The sequence below is a fragment of the Anabrus simplex genome, chromosome 2 (genome assembly GCF_040414725.1).
Source record: "Anabrus simplex isolate iqAnaSimp1 chromosome 2, ASM4041472v1, whole genome shotgun sequence".
In the NCBI taxonomy this organism is placed as follows: domain Eukaryota; kingdom Metazoa; phylum Arthropoda; class Insecta; order Orthoptera; family Tettigoniidae; genus Anabrus; species Anabrus simplex.
In genome coordinates, this window is record NC_090266.1 from 1041735117 (window position 1) to 1041760721 (window position 25605).

At 35.9% G+C, this 25605-nt stretch overlaps 1 protein-coding gene across 1 annotated transcript in view; it reads right to left on the reverse strand.

The window, feature by feature from the left end:
* The window catches only part of LOC136864678 (sodium- and chloride-dependent GABA transporter ine), a 584214-nt gene that overhangs the window by 9103 nt on the left and 549506 nt on the right, over positions 1–25605 (reverse strand). The window contains exons 9-10 of the mRNA XM_067141988.2: positions 22851–22991; positions 17441–17641 (exon numbers count right to left, since the gene is read on the reverse strand). Coding sequence (XP_066998089.2) covers positions 17441–17641; positions 22851–22991 — 342 coding nt within the window. The remainder of the gene's footprint in view (positions 1–17440; positions 17642–22850; positions 22992–25605) is intronic.

The following is a 25605-nucleotide window of genomic DNA, read 5'->3' on the forward strand; positions in this document are numbered from 1 at the left end:
GAAAATAACTGGTGCTGATAATGAGAAAACAGAACACTAATTCACAAATCTACATTCCATTACTCCAAGTCTGGTGTCTGATACACTCTTAAAGCACAAGAATTACTGGGCTAATTTTGTTTTTTAACATAATATTAATTCTGACTGATACATTAAATGAATGAATTTCCTGCAAAAAACTGAAGAGCAAAGGACACTAGATATTTTTGGCAAGGTGAAACTACAATATACACAGCAAATAATTCAATAAATGCAGTGTTTAATGTTTCCAGAGACAAGATAATTAGTAATTAGTACTCCTTTAATAAATGTTGTATGATCATTTGCTATTTGTTTTACATCCTACTGACACATACAGGTCTTATGGCGACAAAAGTGTAAGAGAGTGCTAGGACTGTAAATAGAACGACCGTGGCCTTAATTAACGTACAGCCCCAGCATTTGCCTGGAGTGTAAATGCAAGTTTATAACTATGTGGCCCAATGTTGCATAGTCACTGTCCTAATCCATACCAGAATATATCCCTAGAGATGGCTTATGATAATAGGAGTGTAGATCTATAAATATAGCTAGCGAAAGAACATATTGTATTTCTAAGTGCGATGCAGCCAATTACAAACAAAATACTGAAAGATTAGGATGTTTTATTAAGAAGGAAGCCATTCTTATCAGTATATACAATAATAAAGTTTTATTATGAATCCACCTGTTCAATACATTATAATGTTGTCACATTTAAAATAACTTCATTAGTTAAAAAGTTATATATGGGACATGTTTCGCTCCTTTATAGAGCATCATCAGCCAAATCTGAATCTCGAATAATAATTATTTACGTAAATAATGACTTAAGAACTATTAGAACATTTTTGACAAACTTAAAACTTATTCTATTAGAATATCATAAAATGTAAAATCTTTGTATACATGGCTTAATTACATGTGCTTTATAGGAAGATACATTGAAATTATGGAAGAGAGAGTACTAAAATATGAAATAAAATAAAAATATATATATCATGTCCAAAATCTTAGAAAGACGTGAAAATCAATCCTAGGAGCTAAATTTGAGGATTTTCTTTTTTTGTCAAAAATGTTCTAATAGTTCTTAAGTCATTATTTACATAAATAACAATTATTCGAGATTCAGATTTGGCTGATGATGCTCTATAAAGGAGCGAAACGTGTTGTTGAACTAGTGGATTATAAGTTAATACTTATATGCATTTATAGAAATCCTTCTAGTAATGTTGAAACTTTTTATAATAATATTGAAATTATTTTAGATGACCTACAGAATCATAACAAAAATGTAATAATCATGGGTGACTTCAATGTAGATTTTTTCGGGAATAATGGTGGGCGAGATAAGCAAAGGCTAGAAATGTTGTTTTCCTTGTACGGTTTAAAGGCAGTTGTAAATCAACCAACTAGAATATCTGGGGATACAAAGTCAGCAGTAGATCAAGTTGTATTGAATGAGGAAATGTGGAACTATGAAATAGAAGTTTATGATACAGGTTTTTCAGATCATTTTGCTCAAATTGTGCATCCAAATTTTAGGGTAATAGGAAATCATAATTTAAAAAATAACAATGTAATTTACAGGGAAACTAGAATGTGCAACAAGGAAAATATTTCATATTTTAACCAGTTATTGGCCAAGGAAACTTGGGAGAGTGTATATAGAAATAACTAAACTAATGAGGCCTTCAGTGAGTTTTTGGGTTTGTTCGATTATTATTATCAAGTGGCTATACCAGTCAAAAGGGTAATTGTAAAGAATTATAGGAATGGGTGGATTACAACAGGAATTAGAAATTCAAGTAGACGATTAAGGTTTTTAAGCAAATGTGTGAAAGGGAGTAACACCTCATCTGAATTGAAGGATTATTATAAGAAATATAAGAACATATATCAAGAAGTTTTGAAGGCTGCCAAAAGATTGCATAATGAGAATGAGCTAAAAAATTCTAAAAACAGGTCTAAATGTATGTGGAACATTATAAAAAGGGAGAAAGGTACTCTAGTTCCATTAAAAAATAATATTACTCTTACAAATGCAGGGAAAGAAGTCAGTGATCCAGAAGAAGTTGCAGAAATATTTAGTAACTATTTTATAGAAGCAGTTTTGAGATTAACGGAAAATTTTCAAACATCAGTGACAAGAACAGGCTTGAATACAGTTCACAGGAATGTATCATCCATGTTTCTTACTCCTGTGACTGAGCAAGAGATAGATAAGATAATAAAACAGATGGGTAAAAAGAAGTCTTCTGGTTTAGATGGTTATTCAAACTACCTTATTAAATGCTGTTACCAATACATAATCAAGCCTCTCTGTTACTTGATAAATTTGTCACTAACCACTGGTAAATTTCCAGACAAATTCAAGGTAACCAAAGTTGTTCCGATACATAAAAAGGGTAGTGAAGAAGATTCTGGTAACTATAGGCCTGTCTGCCTCCCCTCTGTATTCTCCAAAATACTGGAAAGAATTATGTACGATAGACTGTTATCATTCTTAGAGAAACATAATATATTAGCTGGTTGCCAGAATGGCTTTCGTAAAAATAGATCAACTACCACAGCATTCATTAACTTTATTGAACTGATATATGGCACACTAGATGGGAAGGGTGCATGTTTAGGTATTTTCTTGGACTTAACAAAAGCTTTTGATATAATTGACCACAGCTTACTTTTAGAAAAGTTATACATGTATGGAGTTCGGGGAAAGGCCTATGACTGGTTCAAATCATTTTTAGGGGATAGAAGACAGATTGTTGAAATATCATATACCGGTACTGATTTGAGCAAAAATGTAATTAAGAATGTGTATTCCTGTGCCAGAAACATAGATCATGGTGTTCCACAGGGGTCAGTTTTAGGACCATTATTATTTTTAGTATTTATTAATGATATCGTCCAAATTGTCAATGATATTCAAGGAGTGCAATTAACTTTGTTTGCAGATGATATTACTGTTTTTGTAGCTGATCAAAGTTCTGAAGGGTTAGAAATGAAGGCAGGCAATATAGTGAGTAATATCCTGAGCTGGCTTGAAGATAATAAATTAATTTTAAGTAAACAGAAAACTTCTGTGATTAGATTTCACCATAAGATTAATTTAAATATGGAAGTTGGCCCAATATCATTTGGAGAGACCATAATTGAGTACTCATCATCAACAAAGTTTCTTGGCTTGTGGATGGATGAATCATTAACCTGGGAAAAACATACAGAGTTTATAGGGAAAAAGCTTAGTAGAATTTATTTCATGATAATATCTTTGAAAAATAGTTTTAATTTAAAGGCTTGCCAAATTATGTATTTTGCATATGTCCATCCCAAACTAACCTATGGAATCATTTACTGGGGGAATTCACAATATAGCGAAGTCATCTTTAAGTTACAAAAGAAAATAATTAGAGGAATGGCTGGTGTCGGCAGGAGGACAAGCTGCAAGAAATACTTTAAACTTTATTTTATTTTACCATTGCCTAGCCTTCATATCTTCCATACACTTGTATATATGAAGGAGAATGTAAACAGCTACACCATAAACTCTGATGTACATAGGCATAATACTAGAAATAAACACAGTCTGCACATAGAACCACACAAAACTATGCTATATGAATCAAGTTTGAGTAATGCAGGAGTACATTTATTTAATAAATTACCAGACTACATTAAGCAGATAAAACCATGTTCAAAATTTAAGAAAGAATTATTCAAATTTGTTTCTAACCATTGTTTTTATTCTATTGAAGAATACTTAGCTCTTGAAAATTAACTTATGTATCACTTTTTTTTTTTTAATCTGTGCCTCTTTACCACATTGTATATTTCTCTTTATTTATCATGGCATGTATATTACTGTTTTATCCTTTGTTACTGTAAATATGATTATTGACGTGTCCCATATCACTGTATGATCAGTTGGACGAAATACAATACAATACAATACAATGTCCCATATATACCTTTTTAACTAATGAAGTTATTTTAAATGTGACAACATTATAATGTATTGAACAGGTGGATTCATAATAAAACTTTATTATTGTATATCAACAGATTTCAATACGGATTAAAACATAAGATTAGTCACTTGCAATTCTTATCAGTGTCGACTTAGTTAACACATTGGCTACCACCTGATGCACATGTGCATCATTGTATATGATCTGTTTTTGCTTGTCGTTACTGGTCGGTGCAGTGATTGGACTTCATTCTTCTGTAACGGCACTCGTATTGAGATTCAAGTTACGTGTCTGGGTTCAAATGTGGCATAATAATGGATGAAAGGGCAATGACAATTCTACTGGTCCTTCAAATTCCAACACAAAAAGTAAATGAAAAACTCAAATCAATGAAAAAGTTATGTAAAGTGTGCCACAAAAAGGGGAAAAGAACAGACTCCATTCATTATTATCCTCATTTTCTTGAATTTCCTGCACTTTGATTAGAGCCTTGCTTTAGGATTTACCACTCATGCTATACATGAGTGAATGACTACAATAATATTCACTACTACATCAAAAAGCAGGTACTGAAAGATATTCTCAGTATGAACAATTATTACATAACAATTTAACATTACTTGCAATACATTGTAAATATGCCGTATTAATAACACGCACGTTGCTGACACGTGTGTCTACCAGCACCTAGAATAGGTATTATATCGTTCTCCAGTGCCTTTTGCATCATCGATGATTTTTCATGAGTATCTGTAAAAACTTCACTTGTAATGTTAAAACTACCATCTACTGCCTTTTAACTAATAGAAAGAAAAGAAAAACATATTAGCTCCTGGGGTGATTTATAGATTTAATTAAAGTGGCAGTAAACATGTTAATGAAACTTAAAAGCTTATTAGTCTGTCAAAAATACTAGTGAAAATATGTACGGTATAATACTATAACATACCTGTAAAAGAAATACACACTTTTAAACAAAGAACGACATGTTTCGTTCTACTAGAACGTCCTCAGATTCTGTCAAATCACTTGTGCATTTATGTACAATATTGTTTACATTGCATGAACTAGTCAATGATTATGAATTGGAAATGTTATAAACAAATATGAACGAAGAATGAATGTAGTAGTTCTCCAATGCCACTTTACTAACTTATGAACATTTTTCTGTACTTATTTTAGTGCTATCTTTCCTTATTAGTATATGGTTCCACTGTGAATTTGAAAGACTTGCATAAAGAATTCAGTGTGTTTAATAACTCTTGTGCATTTGTGACATCACTATCATATATGCATATTGAGTCATCTACTGTTAACTAAAGAAAAGGAAAACAACAGAAAAACCACACATGAAAGCAAAAGTACATTGGGGAACTACGTAAATAAGAACACATACAAAATAAGTAATATTTTCAGAAAACAAGATTTAAAAGCAGCCTTTAGAACAGCCCTGCCTGAGGTGCCCTCTTATGGCGCCCTTCACAATTAATTTCCAAATTAAATTTTACTTAATTTTACTTAATATTTTGCATTTCAATAAATATTCTTACTTTTCTCTTAAAAATACCGTCCTCAAGGTCAGGAAATTTGTTATATCCGTACCTCCAAATACACAAAGTGCTTTGAGTAAGCCATAAATGTGATCTAGGCCTAACTGACTCGTGTCCGCAATTAGTGAAGAGATAGAAGAAAGGTTCAGAAAGAGAGCTATTCGACATGTAAGTAGTTGCGAGAAAGGGAAATCCTCAACAAACCTCTCACTGGGGGGTGGGGCTAGCACCAGGTATAAGGCCCTCCCTACTCACGGAGCCAAATATAGTCGCATATTTATTCTGCCAAACAGAACCGCTTCCTTATGATTCACTTGATTGTAATGCCATAAACTACCTACCATGACAGAGTTTCACCAGGACGACAATGGGTCACCCAATTTGCCCACAAAGTAACTTTAATCCCAACAAAGCTGTGCCGTAAGCAATGAACAAACGATTTATGAAAGTCTTGCAATTGGAATGTTCCCAGTTCCTAGCTTTCAGGCGAACATTCAGTATTACTTGTGGGCTTATGCAGGGCTTATGGAATACATTTTGAGTGCCTTGTGTTGTGATGAGTTGTACATTCAACATGTTTCCTGTGCTTTTTTCATTACTATTTAAACTTTAAATTATTCAGTTTATAATCAGTTATATTTCATTAAACATAACCCTTCTTAACATGGCTAAAAATCAAAGAAATCATAACTTTAACAGTAAATGGGAGGACCAGTATTGCTTTATTGAAAACAAAGGAAAGTCTGTGTGTTTATTGTGTAATGCTAGCGTGTCTGTTCCTAAAAGAAGTAATGTACAGCGACATTTTTTGACTAATCACAAAAAATTTAACAGTGAATTTCCTGTTAATTCTGAACTAAGAAAACACAAAGTGAAAGACCTAAAATCTTAATTATCACTGCAACAATGTGCGTTTAAGAAACCACTTCAGCAAACGCGTAACGTGACAATAGCTTCTTACAAAGTTTGTTACGTCCTAGCTAAAAGGAATCTCACAAAGATAAATCTGAATTGATATCTTCAAAGGACTTCAGTTGTCTCACCAAACTGTTGCTAGGCGGGTTGAACAGATTTCAAATAATATGGAATCTCAATTACATCAGGATTTGAAATCGTGTGAACATTTTTCACTCCAGTTTGATGAACGTGCTGATATGTCTGACACTGCTGAGTTGTATTTGCTAGAATGGTTTTTAAAGATTTTACGGTAAACGAAGAATTTGTCAAGCTATTGCCACGTCAAGGACGTACTAGACGAGACGAAATATTTAATGCTTTTGTTAAATTCACGAAAGAGTGTAACTTACCACTGTCAATGCTTGTCGCTACAACAACAGATGGGGCACCGTCTATGACTGGTAGAAATAATGGATTTCTTTCTCTTTGCGCTAAGGATGAATCATTTCCAAGGTTTTAAAGTTGGATCATGTCATGAAAATTATAACACATGCCGTGAATTATATAAGATTGTCATCTACTCGTCATCGATTGTTCAGAAATATTTTATGTATGTCAGATTCGGAGTATGCTTCCTTCATGCAGATGTAAGGTGGCTTAGTAGGGGGAAAACACTCGAACGGTTTTGCTGCCTGTTGGATGAGATACGAGACTTTATGAAATCATCTCCTGGGAAATATTATCACGAACTTGATGATATACCTTGGCTAATCGAATTAGCATTCTTGGCTGACATCACCTCAAAATTAAACGAGTTAAATCTCGAATTGCAAGGAAAAGATCATAATATTTCAGGTATGATAAGTATTGTCAATGCATTTGAAAAGAAACTTAAGGTATGGATTGTCCATTTAAATAGAAATTCCCTTCCACATTTTCCAAATTTGAAATCTATGGCAGATACAGTAAATGGCGGCAAGCGTTATTTTTCATCTCATGCTAAACATCTTGAAACTCTTGGGTCCAAATTTGGTAGCAGATTTAGCCAGTTTTCGATGCTTGAACCAGTGATCATGTTTGTCAATAATCCCTTCGCTTCTGTTGACGTTTGTGAGCTTGGAGGGAGGGTATGTGAAATATTCGAAAATTATAATCCTGAAGAATTAGAAATGGAAATTTTAAGCCTTCAGTCAGACCTTTCTTTGAAATCCTCCTACGCAACATGTGGCAATATCTGGACTCTGGTGGACGGTAAAAAATATCCCATTAGCCGCAGTATTGCTCTGAAGATGCAATCTTGTTTTGGTTCAACCTATCTTTGTGAAGTCACGTTTTTGACTATGAACATAATAAAAAACAAATACCGATCCTGCCTGACAGACTCACACATGGATGACGCGTTAAGAGCATCCTGTTCCAGTTACACACCAGACTTTCCTCAACTTGCAGCGAGCATGCAGTGCCAGATTTCACATTAATTATATGAGCAAATATATTTTCATATAATTTTTAATTATAGATTTATTATTATTATTATTATTATTATTATTATTATTATTATTATTATTATTATTATTATTATATAGTCGTTTTAGTACCGATAACAGTAGTCGAATTAGTGGAATCGTACTTGGCGCCCGCATACCCTTATTTATCATAAGAATGTGCTCGCGTAGAAACGAACGTTGGACAGCCCTGCTTTAGAGTGAACAACACACACTGCAAAGTCACATCAGCAAATGCAATCTAAACAAAAAAGAATTTTTCTCCAAGTCAGAAGTTTATGACCTTCTAATTTTTTTTTTTTTTTTTTCACAAGTAGGCTAATATGACATAAATATAAATTCATGAGTAAATTCCATTGTTGGACGCGGTTGTGAATGATTAGTAGTTGAGAGTGCTCTTGTCTTATCGTAGTGATAAAGTAGTTAAAACCTATTGGTTCAAGAACCAAACTGCACCACCACATATTATATAGGCCAAGCAAAAGGTAATTTCCACATCAGATACAAAGAACACAAAAATGCAATTTGATACAATCAACATTCAGCCTTTGGAGAACATGTATACGACAACTCTCACCATTTCACATACATTGGCACAGACCTAAAAATTTTACACATGTAAATTAGAAGCAAATCTTTGAACATTAAAGAAGCTATCAAAATGTACATTTCAAGAAGAGCAAATCAAACCATCATCAATGATCACACACATTTGAAAAATTCACCCCACTTTGCCCAACTAAATTAAACCACATTTTCAGTTTTTTGCTTTAGCTTCATGAATCCCACAGCAGACTACTCTGACTTAAATGTCTGGAATGTGGGTTAGGATATTCTTATCTATAGTAAATTCTCCAAATTCAAGCAGAGTCTTTGCCAACTGAGAAGTTTTAGTAGGTTATTATTTATCACTAAAAACAATGACTTAAAAGATTCCTTAATTCAGTTCCTTACTTTTAGTTCATCATAATCGTTAACTAACATTAAACTTACTCCCTAATACACAAAAATGCATTATAACATGAAGAAGCTACACTTCTACTCCCCTCTCCAACGAACAAGAGTCAATGCTCACAACATTCACCTCAACTCCACTTCATGAAATAAAGTTATTGCCTACAAAACATAATTTCACACATTTTGCATTAGCGCTTAATGAATTTCACAGGAGGCTACTCTGACTTAAATGTCTGGAATGTGGGTTAGGATATTCTTGTCTGTAGTAAATTCTCTGAATTTATGCAGCATATTCAGCAATTGAGAAGTTTTAATAATGTCTTAAAAGATTCTTTAATTCAGTTCCCTACTTTTAGTTCATCAAAATCATTAACCTACATTTTTTACTCTCTAATACACAAAAATACATTATAAGATGAAGAAGCAGCACTCCCTCTCCCCTCTCCAATGTACAAAGTCAATGTGCACAACAATCTCCTTATCCCCCCCACACTCCTCCCCCCCGTGCCTATTTAGCTACCAAGACAAAGACTGGAGCTAAGAAACTGGTGTCAGTCCAAATACAGTTGCTGAAGGTAATGGACGATAGCAGCTAAGATAAGTATAGAAACATTTCCCTAAGTTACTAAAGTGACAGTGAAGGACTATTACATTCATTAGTTCATAGCATCACCAATTCATAATCATTGACTAGTTTATGCAACATAAAGAGAAATGGATTTTAACATGTGCTTATTATTTAATGCTCATTACCAAGATTACTTTTGAAGTTGAAATACCCTTCTATTTTTTTTTTTTTTTTTTCACAAGTAGGCTAAAATGACATAAATATAAATTCATGAGTAAATTCCATTGTTGGACGCGGTTGTGAATGATTAGTAGTTGAGAGTGCTCTTGTCTTATCATAGTGATAAAGTAGTTAAAACCTATTGAAATTTGATTAATTTTGTGTGTGTAATCCATTTAGTGCTATTTATGTATTTGTGTTTAGTGCTTATTGGTAGAAATTAAGAGTAGTGATAATATTTAAATTTTATATCAAGTAATTCAATTGGTGTTTGGTAGATTACGTGTTCTAGGTTAAGTAGGCTAGGTGTACTTTGTTTTGAATTTTGGTTGGTTACCTTTTTTAAAAGTTAAATATCTGTAGGTTTTTTGGTAGAATACTTACCATACAAATGATCACAAAATGAGGATAAAGTTGGAATTCAAGAGGACAAATTGGGAAAAATATTCACTTATAGGAAGGGGAGTGAGGCATTGGAATAACTTACCAAGGGAGATGTTCAATAAATTTCCAATTACTTTGAAATCATTTAAGAAAAGGCTTGGAAAACAACAGATATGGAATCTGCCACCTGGGTGACTGCCCTAAATGCAGATCAGGATTGATTGATTGATTGATTGATTGATTGATTGATTGATTGATTGATTGATTGATTGATTGATTGATTGATTGATTGATTGATTGATTGATTGATTGATTGATTGATTGATTGATTGATTGATTGATTGATTGATTGATTGATTGATTGATTGATTGATTGATTGATTGATTGATTGATTGATTGATTGATTGATTGATTGATTGATTGATTGATTGATTGATTGATTGATTGATTGATTGATTGATTGATTGATTGATTGATTGATTGATTGATTGATTGATTGATTGATTGATTGATTGATTGATTGATTGATTGATTGATTGATTGATTGATTGATTGATTGATTGATTGATTGATTGATTGATTGATTGATTGATTGATTGATTGATTGATTGATTGATTGATTGATTGATTGATTGATTGATTGATTGATTGATTGATTGATTGATTGATTGATTGATTGATTGATTGATTGATTGATTGATTGATTGATTGATTGATTGATTGATTGATTGATTGATTGATTGATTGATTGATTGATTGATTGATTGATTGATTGATTGATTGATTGATTGATTGATTGATTGATTGATTGATTGATTGATTGATTGATTGATTGATTGATTGATATAAGGAATTGTAACTTCCACAGCTTTCACATTCATGCAGAAAATAGACAAGGTATTTTGTATAGATATCCATTCAAAATATCAAGAAGGTAATAATTTATTTAATTAAATAACATGATGTGCCCATAAAATTTTGTTTTTAAAAAGAAGAAGTTGAAGAGAATATAGAGTATTTCACTGGAGAATTACTTAATAGTCTTTGGATTGGTGGTGACTGTTTGTGGCTTACTGATGAGAACAAAGATTATAAGTTAGTTGAGAAAACAAAAAATAATAATTAGCGGATTTCTGTATTCCGATTTTTTGCAGTTCCAAGTCCCTGGTGTACTTTGTACCTTTTACCTTCGATTATTCATCAAGTAAAAATTAATAATCAAATTCCTGTAACCCGATAGTTGCACTTAAAATCTCTGGTATAGTTTTGAAAGAAGTTTTTGAGAAATTATTGTAGACATCCTATTTTCTTTTTTCAGCATTTAAGGACAGTTTTAATTTCTGTCCCTGCATAGTAGGAAATAATTACATAACCATATTTCTATTATTCATGTAAACTTTCCAGAATTAGATACTGTTTAGCACAGTTTAGAACTGTAGTGTAGTTATTAGATATGGTAGTATCTCCCATGCATTCTATACTTTTGTATAATTTTCGCTACTTGCTTTACGTCGCACCGACACAGATAGGTCTTATGGCGACGATGGAACAGGAAAGGGCCAGGAGTGGGAAGGAAGCGGCCGTGGCCTTAATTAAGGTACAGCCCCAGCATTTGCCTGGTGTGAAAATGGGAAACCCTATCGAGCTCGGTTTTGTGTATAATTCTTGTATATTCCTTTCGATATTCAGTACAGTAATTGATGGTAGTTTTAATTTCTGTTACCGCATAGTAGGATAAAGATAATAATATACATTGAGTGGCCAAAAGTCACGGGAAGGGGTGTCCCATTAGAAAAAGTGCCGTGTATGACTCCTGAGCGTTGCGGCTAGCTGTGGCGAAGCTGAGCAGTCTGTCACAGATACCAGTGTCGTGAAGAAGGCAACACGTTGCAAGTTAACTGATTTTCAACATAGGATTATCAGCGACACACGGCGCATAGGTCATAGCATTGCGGAGATTACACACCAATTTGGGTTTCCGAGGTCAACAATGTCGAGGGTGGATCTTCAATATCGCAGAGAGAATGTTACCACCCGCATAAACTTCCATATGAGAAGACAACAGGTGTTTAATGAACGGACACCATGTTGCCTCTGCAGAACCGTACTGAGTGCTCGACGGGCTACTGTTAGATCACCGCCCAGTTGAATGTTCTGAATCAGGAACCCATTTCTACCAGGACTGTAAGAAGGCAACTGCACCACATAGGCTTCACCAGTCGACGACCAACTCATGTCCCTTTGCTGACACCTTCACACAGAGCTCAACAACGTGCATGGGCCGACGAACATCGGCAATGGACCATGGAAGAGTGATGGCGTGTGGTATTGTCCGATGAATCCTGGTTCCAGTTGTATCAAGCTGATGGGCACGTGAGAGTGTGGCATATGCCCCATGAAGCTATGGATCCTGCGTGTCAACAAGGTTGTGTCCAGGCGGGAGTCTACTTGATGTTTTTGGAGTGTACAAGCCTGAAAAGGGTGACGCAGATGATGATTCTGAATGATTTGATAAGAAAATCAGTTATGTGGGAAATGATATGGAGAGGAACATGATTGTAGCAGGTGATCTCAATTTACCAAATGTTGACTGGGAAGGTTATGTGAACGACAGAAAGCATGACCATCAAATGGCAAATAAGTTAATCTGAGAAGGATAGCTGAATCAGAAAGTGATGGAACTAACTAGAAGGAAGAATATTCTGGATGTGGTGATGGTAAAATCAGATGAGCTCTGTAGAGAAACTGAGTAATAGATGGTATTAGTGATCGCGAAGCTGTTTTTGTCATAGTTAAAAATAAATGTGATAGAAAGGAAGGTTGTAAAAGCAGGACTATTAGGCAGAACCATATGACTGATAAGACAGGCATGAGGGAGTTTAAAAAAATTATTTATATCGTTGGGAAACGGTAAATAAAAATGTAAACAGACTGTGGGATGGGTTTAAAACAACTGTTGAGGAATGTAAAAACAGGTATGTACCATTAAGAGTGGTAAGGAATGGTAAAGATCTGCTTTATTATAACAGAGAAGTAAAGGGACTAAGAAAGAGGTGCAGGTTGGAAAGAAAGAGAGTTAGAAATGGTTGTGAAAGTAAGAAGAAATTGAAGGAACTTACTAGGAAATTAAATCTAGTGAAGATGTCATCTAAGGATAACATGATGACAAGCATAATTGGCAGTCATACAAATTTTAGAGAAAAATGGAAGGGAATGTATAGGTACGGGTTCTCCAAGAATCATTAATGAACAAGGGGAGTGTGTATGTAAGTATCAACAGTAGGCAGAAGTACTCAGTCAGCAGTATGTAGAGATTGTTGGATACAAGGATAATGTCCAGGCAGAGGTGATTAATACTAATGAATTACTGAAATTTACCTACAATTACTAAGATATTTGCAATAAGGTACAAAAGTTGATAACTAGAGCAGCAGCTGGAAGTATTGAGATTTTTGAGGATATATCAGGTCAATGGGTTCAGATACAATATGATATCTGAACTACTTAACTGATTACCATTTGCATGAAGGAGCTATACAGAATGAATGAATAATTGCTATATTAGCCCTTGTATATATTGGAAAGGATGATAAACATAAAGCTAAAAATTACAGGCCAGTCAGTCTGACATGTGTTCCATGTAAACTTTGGGAAAGCATTATTTCTGATTATGTTAGACATGTTTGCAAAATTAATAATTGGTTTGATAGAAGGCAGTTCAGGTTTAGGAAAGGTTATTCCACTGAAACTCAACTTGGAGGATTCCAGCAAAATATAGCAGATATATTAGATTCGTGAGGTCAAATGGACTGCATCGTGATTGACCTATCTAAGGCATTTGACATGGTAGATCATGGGAGACTACTGGCAAAAATCAATGCAATTGGACTAGAAAAGAGTGACTGAATGGGTGGCTATATTTCTAGAGAACAGAACTCAGAGAATTAGAGTAGGTGAAGCATTATCTCATCCTGTAATCATTAACAGGGGAATTATTCACGGCAGTATTATTGGACCTTTATGTATTTTTATATATGTGTAAATGATATGATTAAAGAACTGGAATCAGAGATAAGGCTTTTTGCAGTTGATGTTATACTGTATAGCATAACAAATAAGTTACAAGGTTATAAGCAACTGAAAAAAAACCTTGGCAATGTTGTGAGATGGACAGAAGGCAATGATATGATGATAAACAGAGTTAAAAGTCATGTTGTGAGTTTCACTAACATGAAAAATCCTCTCACTTTTATTTACTGCATTGTTTGGGTGAAAGTTCCTTACAGGGATCACTGTAAGTACTTAGGCATTTATATAAGGAAAGATTTATTTGTTTGTTTTTTTGCTATTTGCTTTACGTCACACTGACACAGATAGGTCTTACTGCAAAGATGGGACAGGGAAGGGTCGGAAGTAGGATGGAAGCGGCCATGGTCTTAATTATGCTACAGCACTGGCATTTATCTGGTGTGAAAATGGGACACCATGGAAAACCATCTTCAGGGATGTTGACAGTGGGGTTCGAACCCACTATCTCCCGAATGCAAGTTCATGTCTGTGGCCCCCTAACCGCACAGCCTTTAGCTGGATAGGAAAGATCTTCATTGGGGTAATCACTTGAATAGGATTGTATTAAAGGTTATAGATCACTGAACATTCATTTAGGGGTTGTAGTAAGGATATAGAGGAGAGGGCATGTATGTCTCTGGTAAGACCACAACTAGAGTATGGATCTAGTATATGGGACCCTCACCAGGATTACTCGATTCGAGAACAGGAAAAAAAACAAAACAAAGAAAAGCAGCTCTGTTTGTTCTGTATGATTTCCGACCAAATCATTACGAAAATGTTGCGAAGTGTGGGCAGGGAAGACTTGGGAGAAAGGAGACGAGCTGCTCAACTAAGTGGTATGTTCCAAACTGTCAGTGGAGAGCTGGCGTGGAATGATATTAGTTGATGAAAAAGTTTGAGTGGAAAAGTTGGAAAGATCATAATGTGAAGATAAAGTTAGAATTCAAGAGGACAAATTGGGGCAAATGTTCTTTTATAGGAAGAGGAGTCAGTGATTGATATAATTTACCAGGGGAAATGTTAAATATTTGCAAATATTTTAGAAATTTATTGAAGAAAAGACTGGGTAACCAACAGATAAGGAATCTGCCACCTGGGCAACTGCCTTAAATTCAGATCAGTGGGGAATGATTGATCATATATCCTCACAAATTCCATTCATTATATTATCCTATCCACCTCTGTAATGCAAATATTAGCAGTATTTGGTGCTGCCCTGAAAGGCCAGGTTTCGTTTTCCAGTATTGCCAGATATTTAAGATTGGCAGGAGGGCTGGTATGTGGTTAAAACGGTACATGCAGCTTACCTCCACTGGGGAGGGTGTCTGAAAAGACCTGCACCACCTTGGGACGGGGACATGAATTTACATTTACGTCATATTATCCTGCTTTTTTAACTTCAAATGTAATCTTGGTAATGAGCCAGTGGCGGCTCGTTTGGGAGGCGCTAAGGCGCGCGCCCCCCACTGGGTTCCATTAAATTCGGGAATTTTAATCTTAAATGTTAACAAGGGAAATATTTTACTATAAGATTATTATCAAGGGCGCGAGTTGTACTGTGCTGCGGCGCGATGCGCTGCTGGCCCTACGCAGGAGGGCGCTCTCTCACAGCGGACCAAATACTCCCGAGTCTCGCTTGACTGGCCTTGAGGGAGCCAATCAGAGGCGCAGTAGAGATGTGCTGTTCTACGGAGATTCCAGCGCGTTTCTGCCGCGGCCCATCGTTGCAGCCAACCTACCCGAAACATTGGTGATCTGATTTCTATTTAACAGGGGTCAGTTTATGCCATTTCTCTCCTAAAACTAGGAACTATTTTACTGAGGCACTTACTTGAGTTAAATGTGCCGGTATACATTAAAAATAGTCTTGTAATTTTTAGGATTATTAACTAACGAAACGAGTAACGACTGTAACTACTGGCTCCTCGCACTTGACTCATGTTGGCCATACTCACTGGAGAGCGCAATGTTTAACTTTGTGTTGGTGAATGACCGTGATGTGACTGTGACAAGGTGAAATTAGGAGAAAGGTTGTGATTTATATGTAGGCGTAGTGTTATGTATGCACTTCGTACAGTATGATTACCGTCGAACATATTAAGGAACTAACGTTTTCTTCTCTTTCTACCGAGAAGAAAGTCGAACTGAAGGAGTGTTTTAGGCCGACACCAGACTTTTTGTTGAAAAAAACGGAGACAAAGAAAAATGAAAATAGGGCTTTCCAAAGACAAATTAGTTCTCCTGACGTATACAACAAGAACTCGCGGATATGTGGAAGTGATATCTCAAAAACCTTTTACTGCTTTCCTTGCCCGCTATTCTCCCGTTCTAGGAAAGGAGATAAATGGATCACCACAGGGGTGATATCAATAGTACCATGGACTTTGAAATGCTTGGTGAAGTCAATGTCGTGTCTTGTGTAAGTGATCACTACAATGAAACTATTCGTAAACATAACTCGATGGTGGACAAGAACAGGCAAATATTATTATTATTATTATTATTATTATTATTATTATTATTATTATTATTATTATTATGTTCAGTCTTCAGCCCTAAGGCTGGTTGGATCCTCAACAGCTCTGCCATCAGCTGTAATAGATGGCCTAGGCATCACTGAAGAGGCATACTAGGGAAATGAGGAGTGAGGTAGTTTCCCGTTGCTTTCCTCACTGAGCCAGAAGTTGCTGTTACATATCAGTCTGCGAAGCCCACTGAAATGCACGCACCAACCGACCCTATGAGCAACATTTTCACACCATTCATAGCAGGGACTGGCAGCAGAAGGAATGGAATTACTAGTATCGCTCATACCTCAGTCACTTTCATATTGTCAAAGCCAAGGATAAGACAGAGACAGATCAATGAAATTAACAAAATTGCTCTAGCCCATACCAGAAGACATAGTGCACTGTAAACACTAGGTCCTGCCAGTAAAGGCATATAATAATAATAATAATAATAATAATAATAATAATCATAATCAAAACAATTGCGTATGCATTGCACCGTATAGTGTTCAAATTGTGTATCTTGAGATATTTGTGGAATTATGAAACTAAGGTGCGCCCCCCACTGCTGATATCCACGAGCCGCCACTGTAATGAGCATTAACCAACCGGTAATTGAAGCTCTCTTTGCCTTATGGATTTGCACATGGATTATTCAGTTGCATCTTATACCTGTATATACAGTTATTGCCTATGAATGGTCTATGGAATTAAATGACAGACATATTTTGGTTTTTACATTCAACTTGCTGATGTAAAAATCTCAGTTTATAGGAACTTTAAACATACCATCAAAAGAACAGGTGCTGCAACCCACCAACAGAATCGTATGTAGAGCGAGGGATTACGTCCTGTCATCTCTTGGACATTTCTGGCAAGACGATGAGCCCCATAAAACCAGGAAATAGCAATAACTTCAAAGAATGCCAGGTACATGATTGAAATTGAAGCTGCAAAGTGATCAATCAACTGGAAGAAGTACATTCCTCCCTGTAAGTGGAAGAAAACAGTTATTAATGTCAAACAAACTTCAAACTCATGGAATAAAGCTCAGTTCTCATATTCCTCCCTGTAGGTGGAAGAAAACAGTTATTAATATCAAACCATCTTCAAACTCATGGAATAAAACTCAGTTCTCATATTCCTCCCTGTAGGTGGAAGAAAACAGTTATTAATATCAAACAAATTTCAAACTCATGGAATAAAACTCAGTTCCCATATGTAAACTAATAATTTTAAAAATTCATAATCATACAGGTTTTCATACATTGTAAAGCATAAGAAATGAATATCTTGATTTAACCTTATACAATCATTTGCACAAGAAATACACTATGTGATTGAAAGTATCCGGACACCTGGCTGAACACGACGTACAATTTCGTGGCGCCCTCCATCAGTAATGCTGGAATTTAATATGGTGTTGGCCTACCCTTAGCCTTGATGACAGCTTCCATTCTCACAGGCGTACGTTCAATCAGGTGCTGGAAGGTTGCTTGGGGAATGGCAGCCCATTCTTCATGGAGCACTGCACTGAGGAGAGGTAGCGATGTCGGTCAGTGAGGCCTGGCACGAAGTCGGCGTTCCAAAACATCCCAAAGGTGTTCTATAGGATTCAGGTCAGGACTCTGTGCAGGCTAGTCCATGACAGGGATGTTATTGTCATGTAACCACTCTGCCACAGGCCGTGCATTATGAACAGGTGCTTGATCGTGTTGAAAAACACGATCACCATCCCCGAAGTGCTCTTCAACAGTGGCTAGCGAGAAGGTGCTTAAAACATCAATGAAGGCCTGTGCTGTGATAGTGCTACGCAAAACAACAAGGGGTGCAAGCCCCCTCCATGAAAAGCAAGACCACACCATAACACCACCGCCTCCGAATTTTACTGCTGGCAATACACACGCTGGCAGAAGACGTTCACCAGGCATTCGCCATACCCACACCCTGCCATCGGATTGCCACATTGTGTACCGTGATTCGTCACTCCACACAACGTTTTTCCACTGTTCAATCGTCCTACGTTTACACTCCTTACACCAAGCGAGGCATCGTTTGGCATTGGCCTGCGTGATGTGTGGCTTATGGGCAGCCGCTCGATGATGAAATCCAACTTTTCTCACCTTCTGCCGAACTGTCATAGTACTTGGTGTGGATCCTCATGCAGTTTAGAATTCCTGTGTGATGGTCTGGATAGATGCTTGCCTAGTACACTTTATGACCCTCTTCAACTGTCGGCGGTCTCTGTCAGTCAACAGACGAGATCGGCCTGTATGCTTTCATGCTGTATGTGTCCCTTCACGTTTCCACTTCACTATCATGTCAGAAACAGTGGACCTAGGGATGTTTAGGAGTGTGGAAATCTCGTGTACACACTTCTGACACAAGTGACACCCAATCACCTGACCACGTTCGAAGTCCGTGAGTTCCACAGAGCGCCCCATTCTGCTCTCTCACAATGTCTAATGACTACTAAGGTTGCTGCTATGGAATACCCGACAGTAGGTGGCAGCACAATGCACCTAAGATGAAAAACGTATGTTTTTGTGGGTGTCCGGATACTTTTGATCACATAGTGTATTTATACCATGAAGGAGTTGTCAGTTTGCTGCAGAACTCTGCATGCAGTTACATCTCAAGCTCATAGTCAAATGATTAGAGTACTGAAATGATTAGTTGAGAGGTCTTGTCACCTGAGGCTGTGAACATGCTGCCACCTGTGGCCTATATAAAGGCTCTCAGAAGCCTACCTCTGGAATGCTGATTCCGGTTGTGGAAAGCTCGTTCACAACTTGACATGCCTTGCAACTACCAGTAAATCAAAGAGATGTCACCTACTAATCAGAGTTTGAGAAGTGGTGTATTATCGGAATATGCGAGGCCGGATGCTCATATTGACAAATCGCCCATCACCTAGGCCATTTTGATCGGACTGTTAGGGTGTGTTGGGAACGGTGGATATGTGAGGGCATTTACACATGGCAGATGGGCTCAGGATACATGCAACTGACTACCAGGAGAGGGGATCATCAAAATCCTCCGACAATCACGAGCAGATCATCTGTTACGGTATCCACCATTCAGCCACATGTAACACCATCATCATAGGCCCCTATATCTATGCAAACCATTTCCATGTGCATCGTTAAAGGAAATTTAATAATAAATAATGTTATTTGTTTTACGTCCCACTAACTATTTTTTTAAGGTCTTCGGAGACGCTGAGGTGCCGGAATTTAGTCCCGCAGGAGTTCTTTTACGTGCCAGTAAATCTACAGACACGGGGCTGTCGTATTTGAGCACCTTCAAATACCACCGGACTGAGCCAGGATCGAACCTGCCAAGTTGGGGTTAGAAGGCCAGCGCCTTAACCGTCTGATCCACTCAGCCCGGCAACGGAAATTTAGTCTGACGCCACCCATTATGTCTCAAACCTGTCATCTCCACTTACCATGGTGTCATAAACGACAAACCTAGACTGGTACGGACTGGAACTAGACTGTCTTAACAAATTCAGGTTCTCTTTGTCCCTTGACAACACCCATGTTCGGGTCTGGAGGCCCCTTGGCGAGAATCTCAAACTTGCATTTGTTGTGGCACAACGTACTGCCTCAACTATTGTTCAATTTTGGTCAAAGCAAACGAGATTTTCAAAACAGAAAATCATGTTCCAGTGGTTAAGATTCCATGTAAAATTGGTGATCCTGTGGCTTATAACATAAAATTATTATTCATAGGTCTATACGATGGCACGTTTCTTCTTTGTGTACAAACAGGTAAACAATATTGGAGAATTAATATGATGATGACGTGTGGCCTCCAAAGAGGCCTGGTGCAGGTCTTTCGAGTCGATGTCCTATAGGCGACCTGTGCGTCTGTGAGGATGGGGCCCTACCTATGATGAATTCTAATGATGAAGACAGCACACACACCCAGCCTCCGGGATGTTGGAATTAATCAATGAAGGTTAAAAACCCCGGGAATCGAACCCGAGATCTACGGACCAAAAGCCAGCATGCTAACCATTTAGCCATGTTGATGATGATGATTATTATCATGATTGTTGTTTTAAAGCAGCCTTACTTCAAGGTCATCAGCCCCTGAAAGGATTAGCACTTTTTAAGAATTGTGCAGGATTGCAGAGAAATCATTAGAGCTCATGCTGTCAGAGTAATGGAAAGAATATAGCAAAGAAAAATTAGGGAAAAAACATGAAAATGCAAATACCATATTTACGCAAATAATCCCCGCATATTTTTAAAAAAAATATTTGAGTCACGAAATTGGGGTGCAGGTTTTATTTGCGTCAAGGTTGCCAACACACTCCTGGCTAATCTACTTTTCGATGCTGAGTGTACAGTTATGATTTGTGCAACCGTAGATGGAAGAAAATTGTCCCCATATGTCATATTTAAACGGAAAACAATTCAGACTTTTAATTCTAAAATGAATTTACATTTTTTTTAAATAGTACCGTATTTTACAGAGTAATTTAAATTCAAAATTTCGCCGCGTCATGACAGAACACGTCTTCCAGAATGTGCAGGGGTAGCTTTCCGCACTTTCACTCACTTCGGTGTGTCTATAGTGTCTTCCATAGTTGAAAATAGAGTGAAATCGTAATTCTTTTGTATTCAGCGTTTTAAGGAATGGCACATCATGTAGCAGGCAGTACGCGGAAGAGCAAAATCTGCAAACTGGCAAGGGTTGGTATTTCTGAATTACAAGATGGCTGTTAATTGAAAATCACGTAATTGGAAGTCCGATTTCTGTATTACAAAGACTTTGAATTAACGAGGTTTTACTGTATTGCAGAACTAACATCAGATTTCACCGGTGTGTCTATTTCAAGCGTTTACATCGCACGAAAAGAATTATCCACCACCAGTCATGTTACTGTCCAGTAAAAAGAGACCACGTGTGAGAAGTGTTTTAGACGTGGAGTGTGACAAACTTGTAAGTAATTTAGGAGAGGATTCTAGTGATGCAAGAGACAACGAATCTTCCCATCTACAGGGAATCGAGCCTATTGCAAGTTCAGATTAAAGAAATACCTGTCATATAATTAGACCTACTTGCTCATTTTCATGGAAAATATATTTCATAGCAATGATAATGTATTTTATCATCTCAGGCAAAGCAGCTATATCCGTAAATTTACATGTTCATATTTGCATAAAGACCACGTGGACCTCGTGGAGTGATACGAAATGTTTGTTTATGCCTAAGTTACTCTTTTGATGGAAGGAATTTTAGCTCATTTTTTATTTTCAAAATGAGCCTTCCTAAAATGAGGGTGAGGGCATTATTCGACGGCGGGGATTATTCGGGTAAATACTGTATATGAAGAACAGGTTGTTTACAGAAGTGGAACTTCAACAGTGAAGATGATTTTCATTTCAAGATGGCAGTTGGATAACCTTTATTAATTTAATTGTGTCCTCAGAGCAAAAAGTTATGTATTGCCTGTCTTAATCTTCCGTTGATATTATAATCAATCAGGACAGTCAAAAAGCCCTCCAATCAGTTCCTGAACACATTTTTGTGGTATTAAACCACTTTATTTTTCTTTTGCCTTATTCTCTGGCATATATCATTCTCTCCATTCTGCTGTACTTTTACACATCACAAGGAACACTATAAGAAAATGCTTTTACAGTTATTGTAATCCTTTCTGTTCTCTTGCTAGTGGAACAGTGCACTCACTGTTTTTGTCTAGTTGGAATGAACCTTAATTCCACTCCAATCCTATTACTCTATGAAGTTATTTCATTCCTTCCTGGCCAATATAGTCAATCAGTTCTGATTCAGATTCAGGAAATTGTTTGAAATTGTAGTTAATCTATAACTTTTAAATCTGAAATTTGACATTACATGAATGATTTCAATCCCTACTCTTTCCTACCTAATAATTGTTAAAAGGTACACTTTTACCATCCAACAGATATTCACAGTTCAATAAAACTTCACGTGCTTAAATTTTATGCCATCCTGCACATCTAGAAAGAAAATTTAAGTCATTTTAAAAGTATGGATGCATCCTTTCTGGATTAGAAAGCGATGACTCCCACTGAAAAACACCATTTGACCTCTCAGCATGTAGCAAGGAAAAGTAACATTACATTTCTGTAGGAAGAAAGAAAGAAACAGAATGATTTATGATAAATCATGCATCATAAAATATAAAGTACATCCTTACCTCCATAATATTGGGCAATCCAAAAAGGAAGGAAATAATGCAGACCACTAATACCAGCATTTCATGGCAGACCAGTCTCCTCCTTATCCAATTGGGAAAGCCATCTTGAATAGATGTCACTACCACTTCCACAATTGCGAACTGCAATTCAAAATATATCCACATCAATATGCATTTTATTTATATTAAATTTTGCATATAAAGAAGAAAAATAAAGCAAAGAAAAATATACTTCTCTCCCACCCTCCCTATGTTCAATACTTGAGAATTTTTTTTTTTTTTTTGTAAGCATGTTCTTTTCTTTTTGATCGGACCTGGCTGAATTGTTTTGATGTTTGAATGCTGGCTTTTAATAAGGGTTTGTTTATAATAATGATGTTTCTATTATTTTCAACATATATAAAATAAGAATTTTGTCTGTACATTGCTGAGAATTAAGAAAGAATATTATTTGTGTATCGATCATGTCCACAGTAAGAAGGAAATGCAATTTTTAATTTTCTGTCATTTCTTTCTGTATGTATGTACGTACGTGAATCACGAGAAAATGTCTGAAACAGAATTTAATGAAAATCGGTATGTAAAGTCGGAGAGAATAAGGCACTGCAATCTAGGCTATAAATAATTTTAATTACTCTGGGTGAAATGGTAGTTTAGGGGTAACCTAAAATGAACAAATATCCATGTCATTAGTGGGGTTTTTTTTTTCTTCTTTTTTTTGGTTAAGAAAATACTTTTCAGTGTTGACTTAGTAAAATGTAACAAAAACTTTCCAGTCTGTCAAACATGCAAACATTTCAAATAACTTATAGTGCAATAAACATACCTGTAATAAAAATGCACACTATTATACAAAGAATGGCAACTTGTTTTGTTCTACAAGAACATCCTCAGATTCAATCGAATCACTTAAATCATGCGTATATATGTACAGTACCGGTATTGTTTACGTTGCATAAACTTGTCAATGATAGAGAGTTAGGTGATAATATAAACAAGTAATTAACAAATAATGATCTTATAAGTAAGAAACACTTCTGTATTTTAGACTGCCGAAGTTTAGTCTGTTGTCACCAAACACTATTTCAGAACTGTGGTCATAGAGAAGCTAGTCAGGCAAATTGTGAAGCCAAAAACTCAAGTCACTTAAAATCAAAATCAAAATTACATTTAATAAGAAATGTCTAGAATGAAGCTTGTTCCTAAGTACATACATACCCATAAAAGCTAAACCCACAACAACTTTGGCTAAAATATCAACATCCCAATCACAGTTATTATGGATCAGAAACAAAATTAAATTTGCACACACAAAGAAACAGGAAATCAACAAACAAATTCTATGCATCCATTTAAACCTAAGCAACTTCTGATACCACACTTAATGGACATCCTACTCTAACATTTTACATGATTACATTAAAAAAGAAGCAATTAGGGAACAGAAGATCATCTATATATATATAAAATAACTTGTCCTGACTGACTGACTGACTGACTGACTGATCATCGCCGAGCCAAAACTACTGGAGATAAAGAAATGAAATTTTGGGAATACATTCATATAAAGATGTAGGTGCTCGCTAAGAGAGGATTTTAGAGAATTCCATCGCTAAGGGGGTGAAAAGGGGGTGAAATTTTAAAATGAGCGTATTTATATCTCAAAACTTTAAAAGTTTACAGATGTAAAAATTGGCATTTAGAATCTTCTTTAAAAATAAGGAAATACGTACTTTTTTGTTTTCGGAAAATCGCAATAGGAGGGGTAAAAAAGGGTGAAAAATGGTGAATGCCTTTAATCAGTATACCGGTACTTATATATCAAAAACTAAAGATAATACAGACCTGAAAATTGGTACTTTTGATCTCTTTTAAAAATAAAGAAACACGTATTTTTTATTTTTGGAATGTCCAATTAATGGTAGGGTGAAACGGGGGGTGAATTATTAAAATGAGTGTATTTATATCTCAAAACTTTGAAAGTTTACAGATGTAAAAATTGGTACTTAGAATCTTCATTCAAAATAAAGAAACATGTATATTTTGTTTTTGGAAAATCCCAGTAGGAAGGGTGGAAAGGGGTGAAAAAGGGTTGAATGCCTTTAATGAGGCTACTTATATTGGAGAACCTGAAGATATTACAGACCTGAAAATTGGTATTTGGGATCTACTTAAAAATAAAGAAACAGGTATTTTTTCGTTTTTGGAAAATCCAAATAATGGGGGGGGGGGGGCGAAAAGGGGGATGAATTTTTAAAATGAGTGTATCTACATCTTAAAACTTTAAAAGTTTACAGATGTAAAAATTGGTATTTAGAATCTCCTTTAAAAATAAAGGAACACTTTTTTTTGCTTTTGGAAAATTCAAATAGTGGGGGGGGGGGGTGAAAATGGGTTTAATTTTTAAAATGAGTGTATATACATATCAAAACTTTAAAAGTTTGCACATGTAAAAATTGATATTTAGAATCTGCTTTAAAAATAAAGGAACACTTATTTTTTTCTGTAAATCCCAATAGGAGGGGTTAAAAGGATGAATAATGGGTTGAATGCCTTTAATGAGGATACATATATCTCAGAAACTGAAGATATTACAGAATTGAAAATTCGTATATGGGATCTCCTTTAAAAATAAAGAAACACGTATATTTTTTTGTTTTTGGAAAATCCAATTAATGGCGGTTAAACAGGAGTGACAAATTGGGTGAAATTTTTGAAAGAACCTACAGAATATCTGAGAAACGTAGAATGTTAC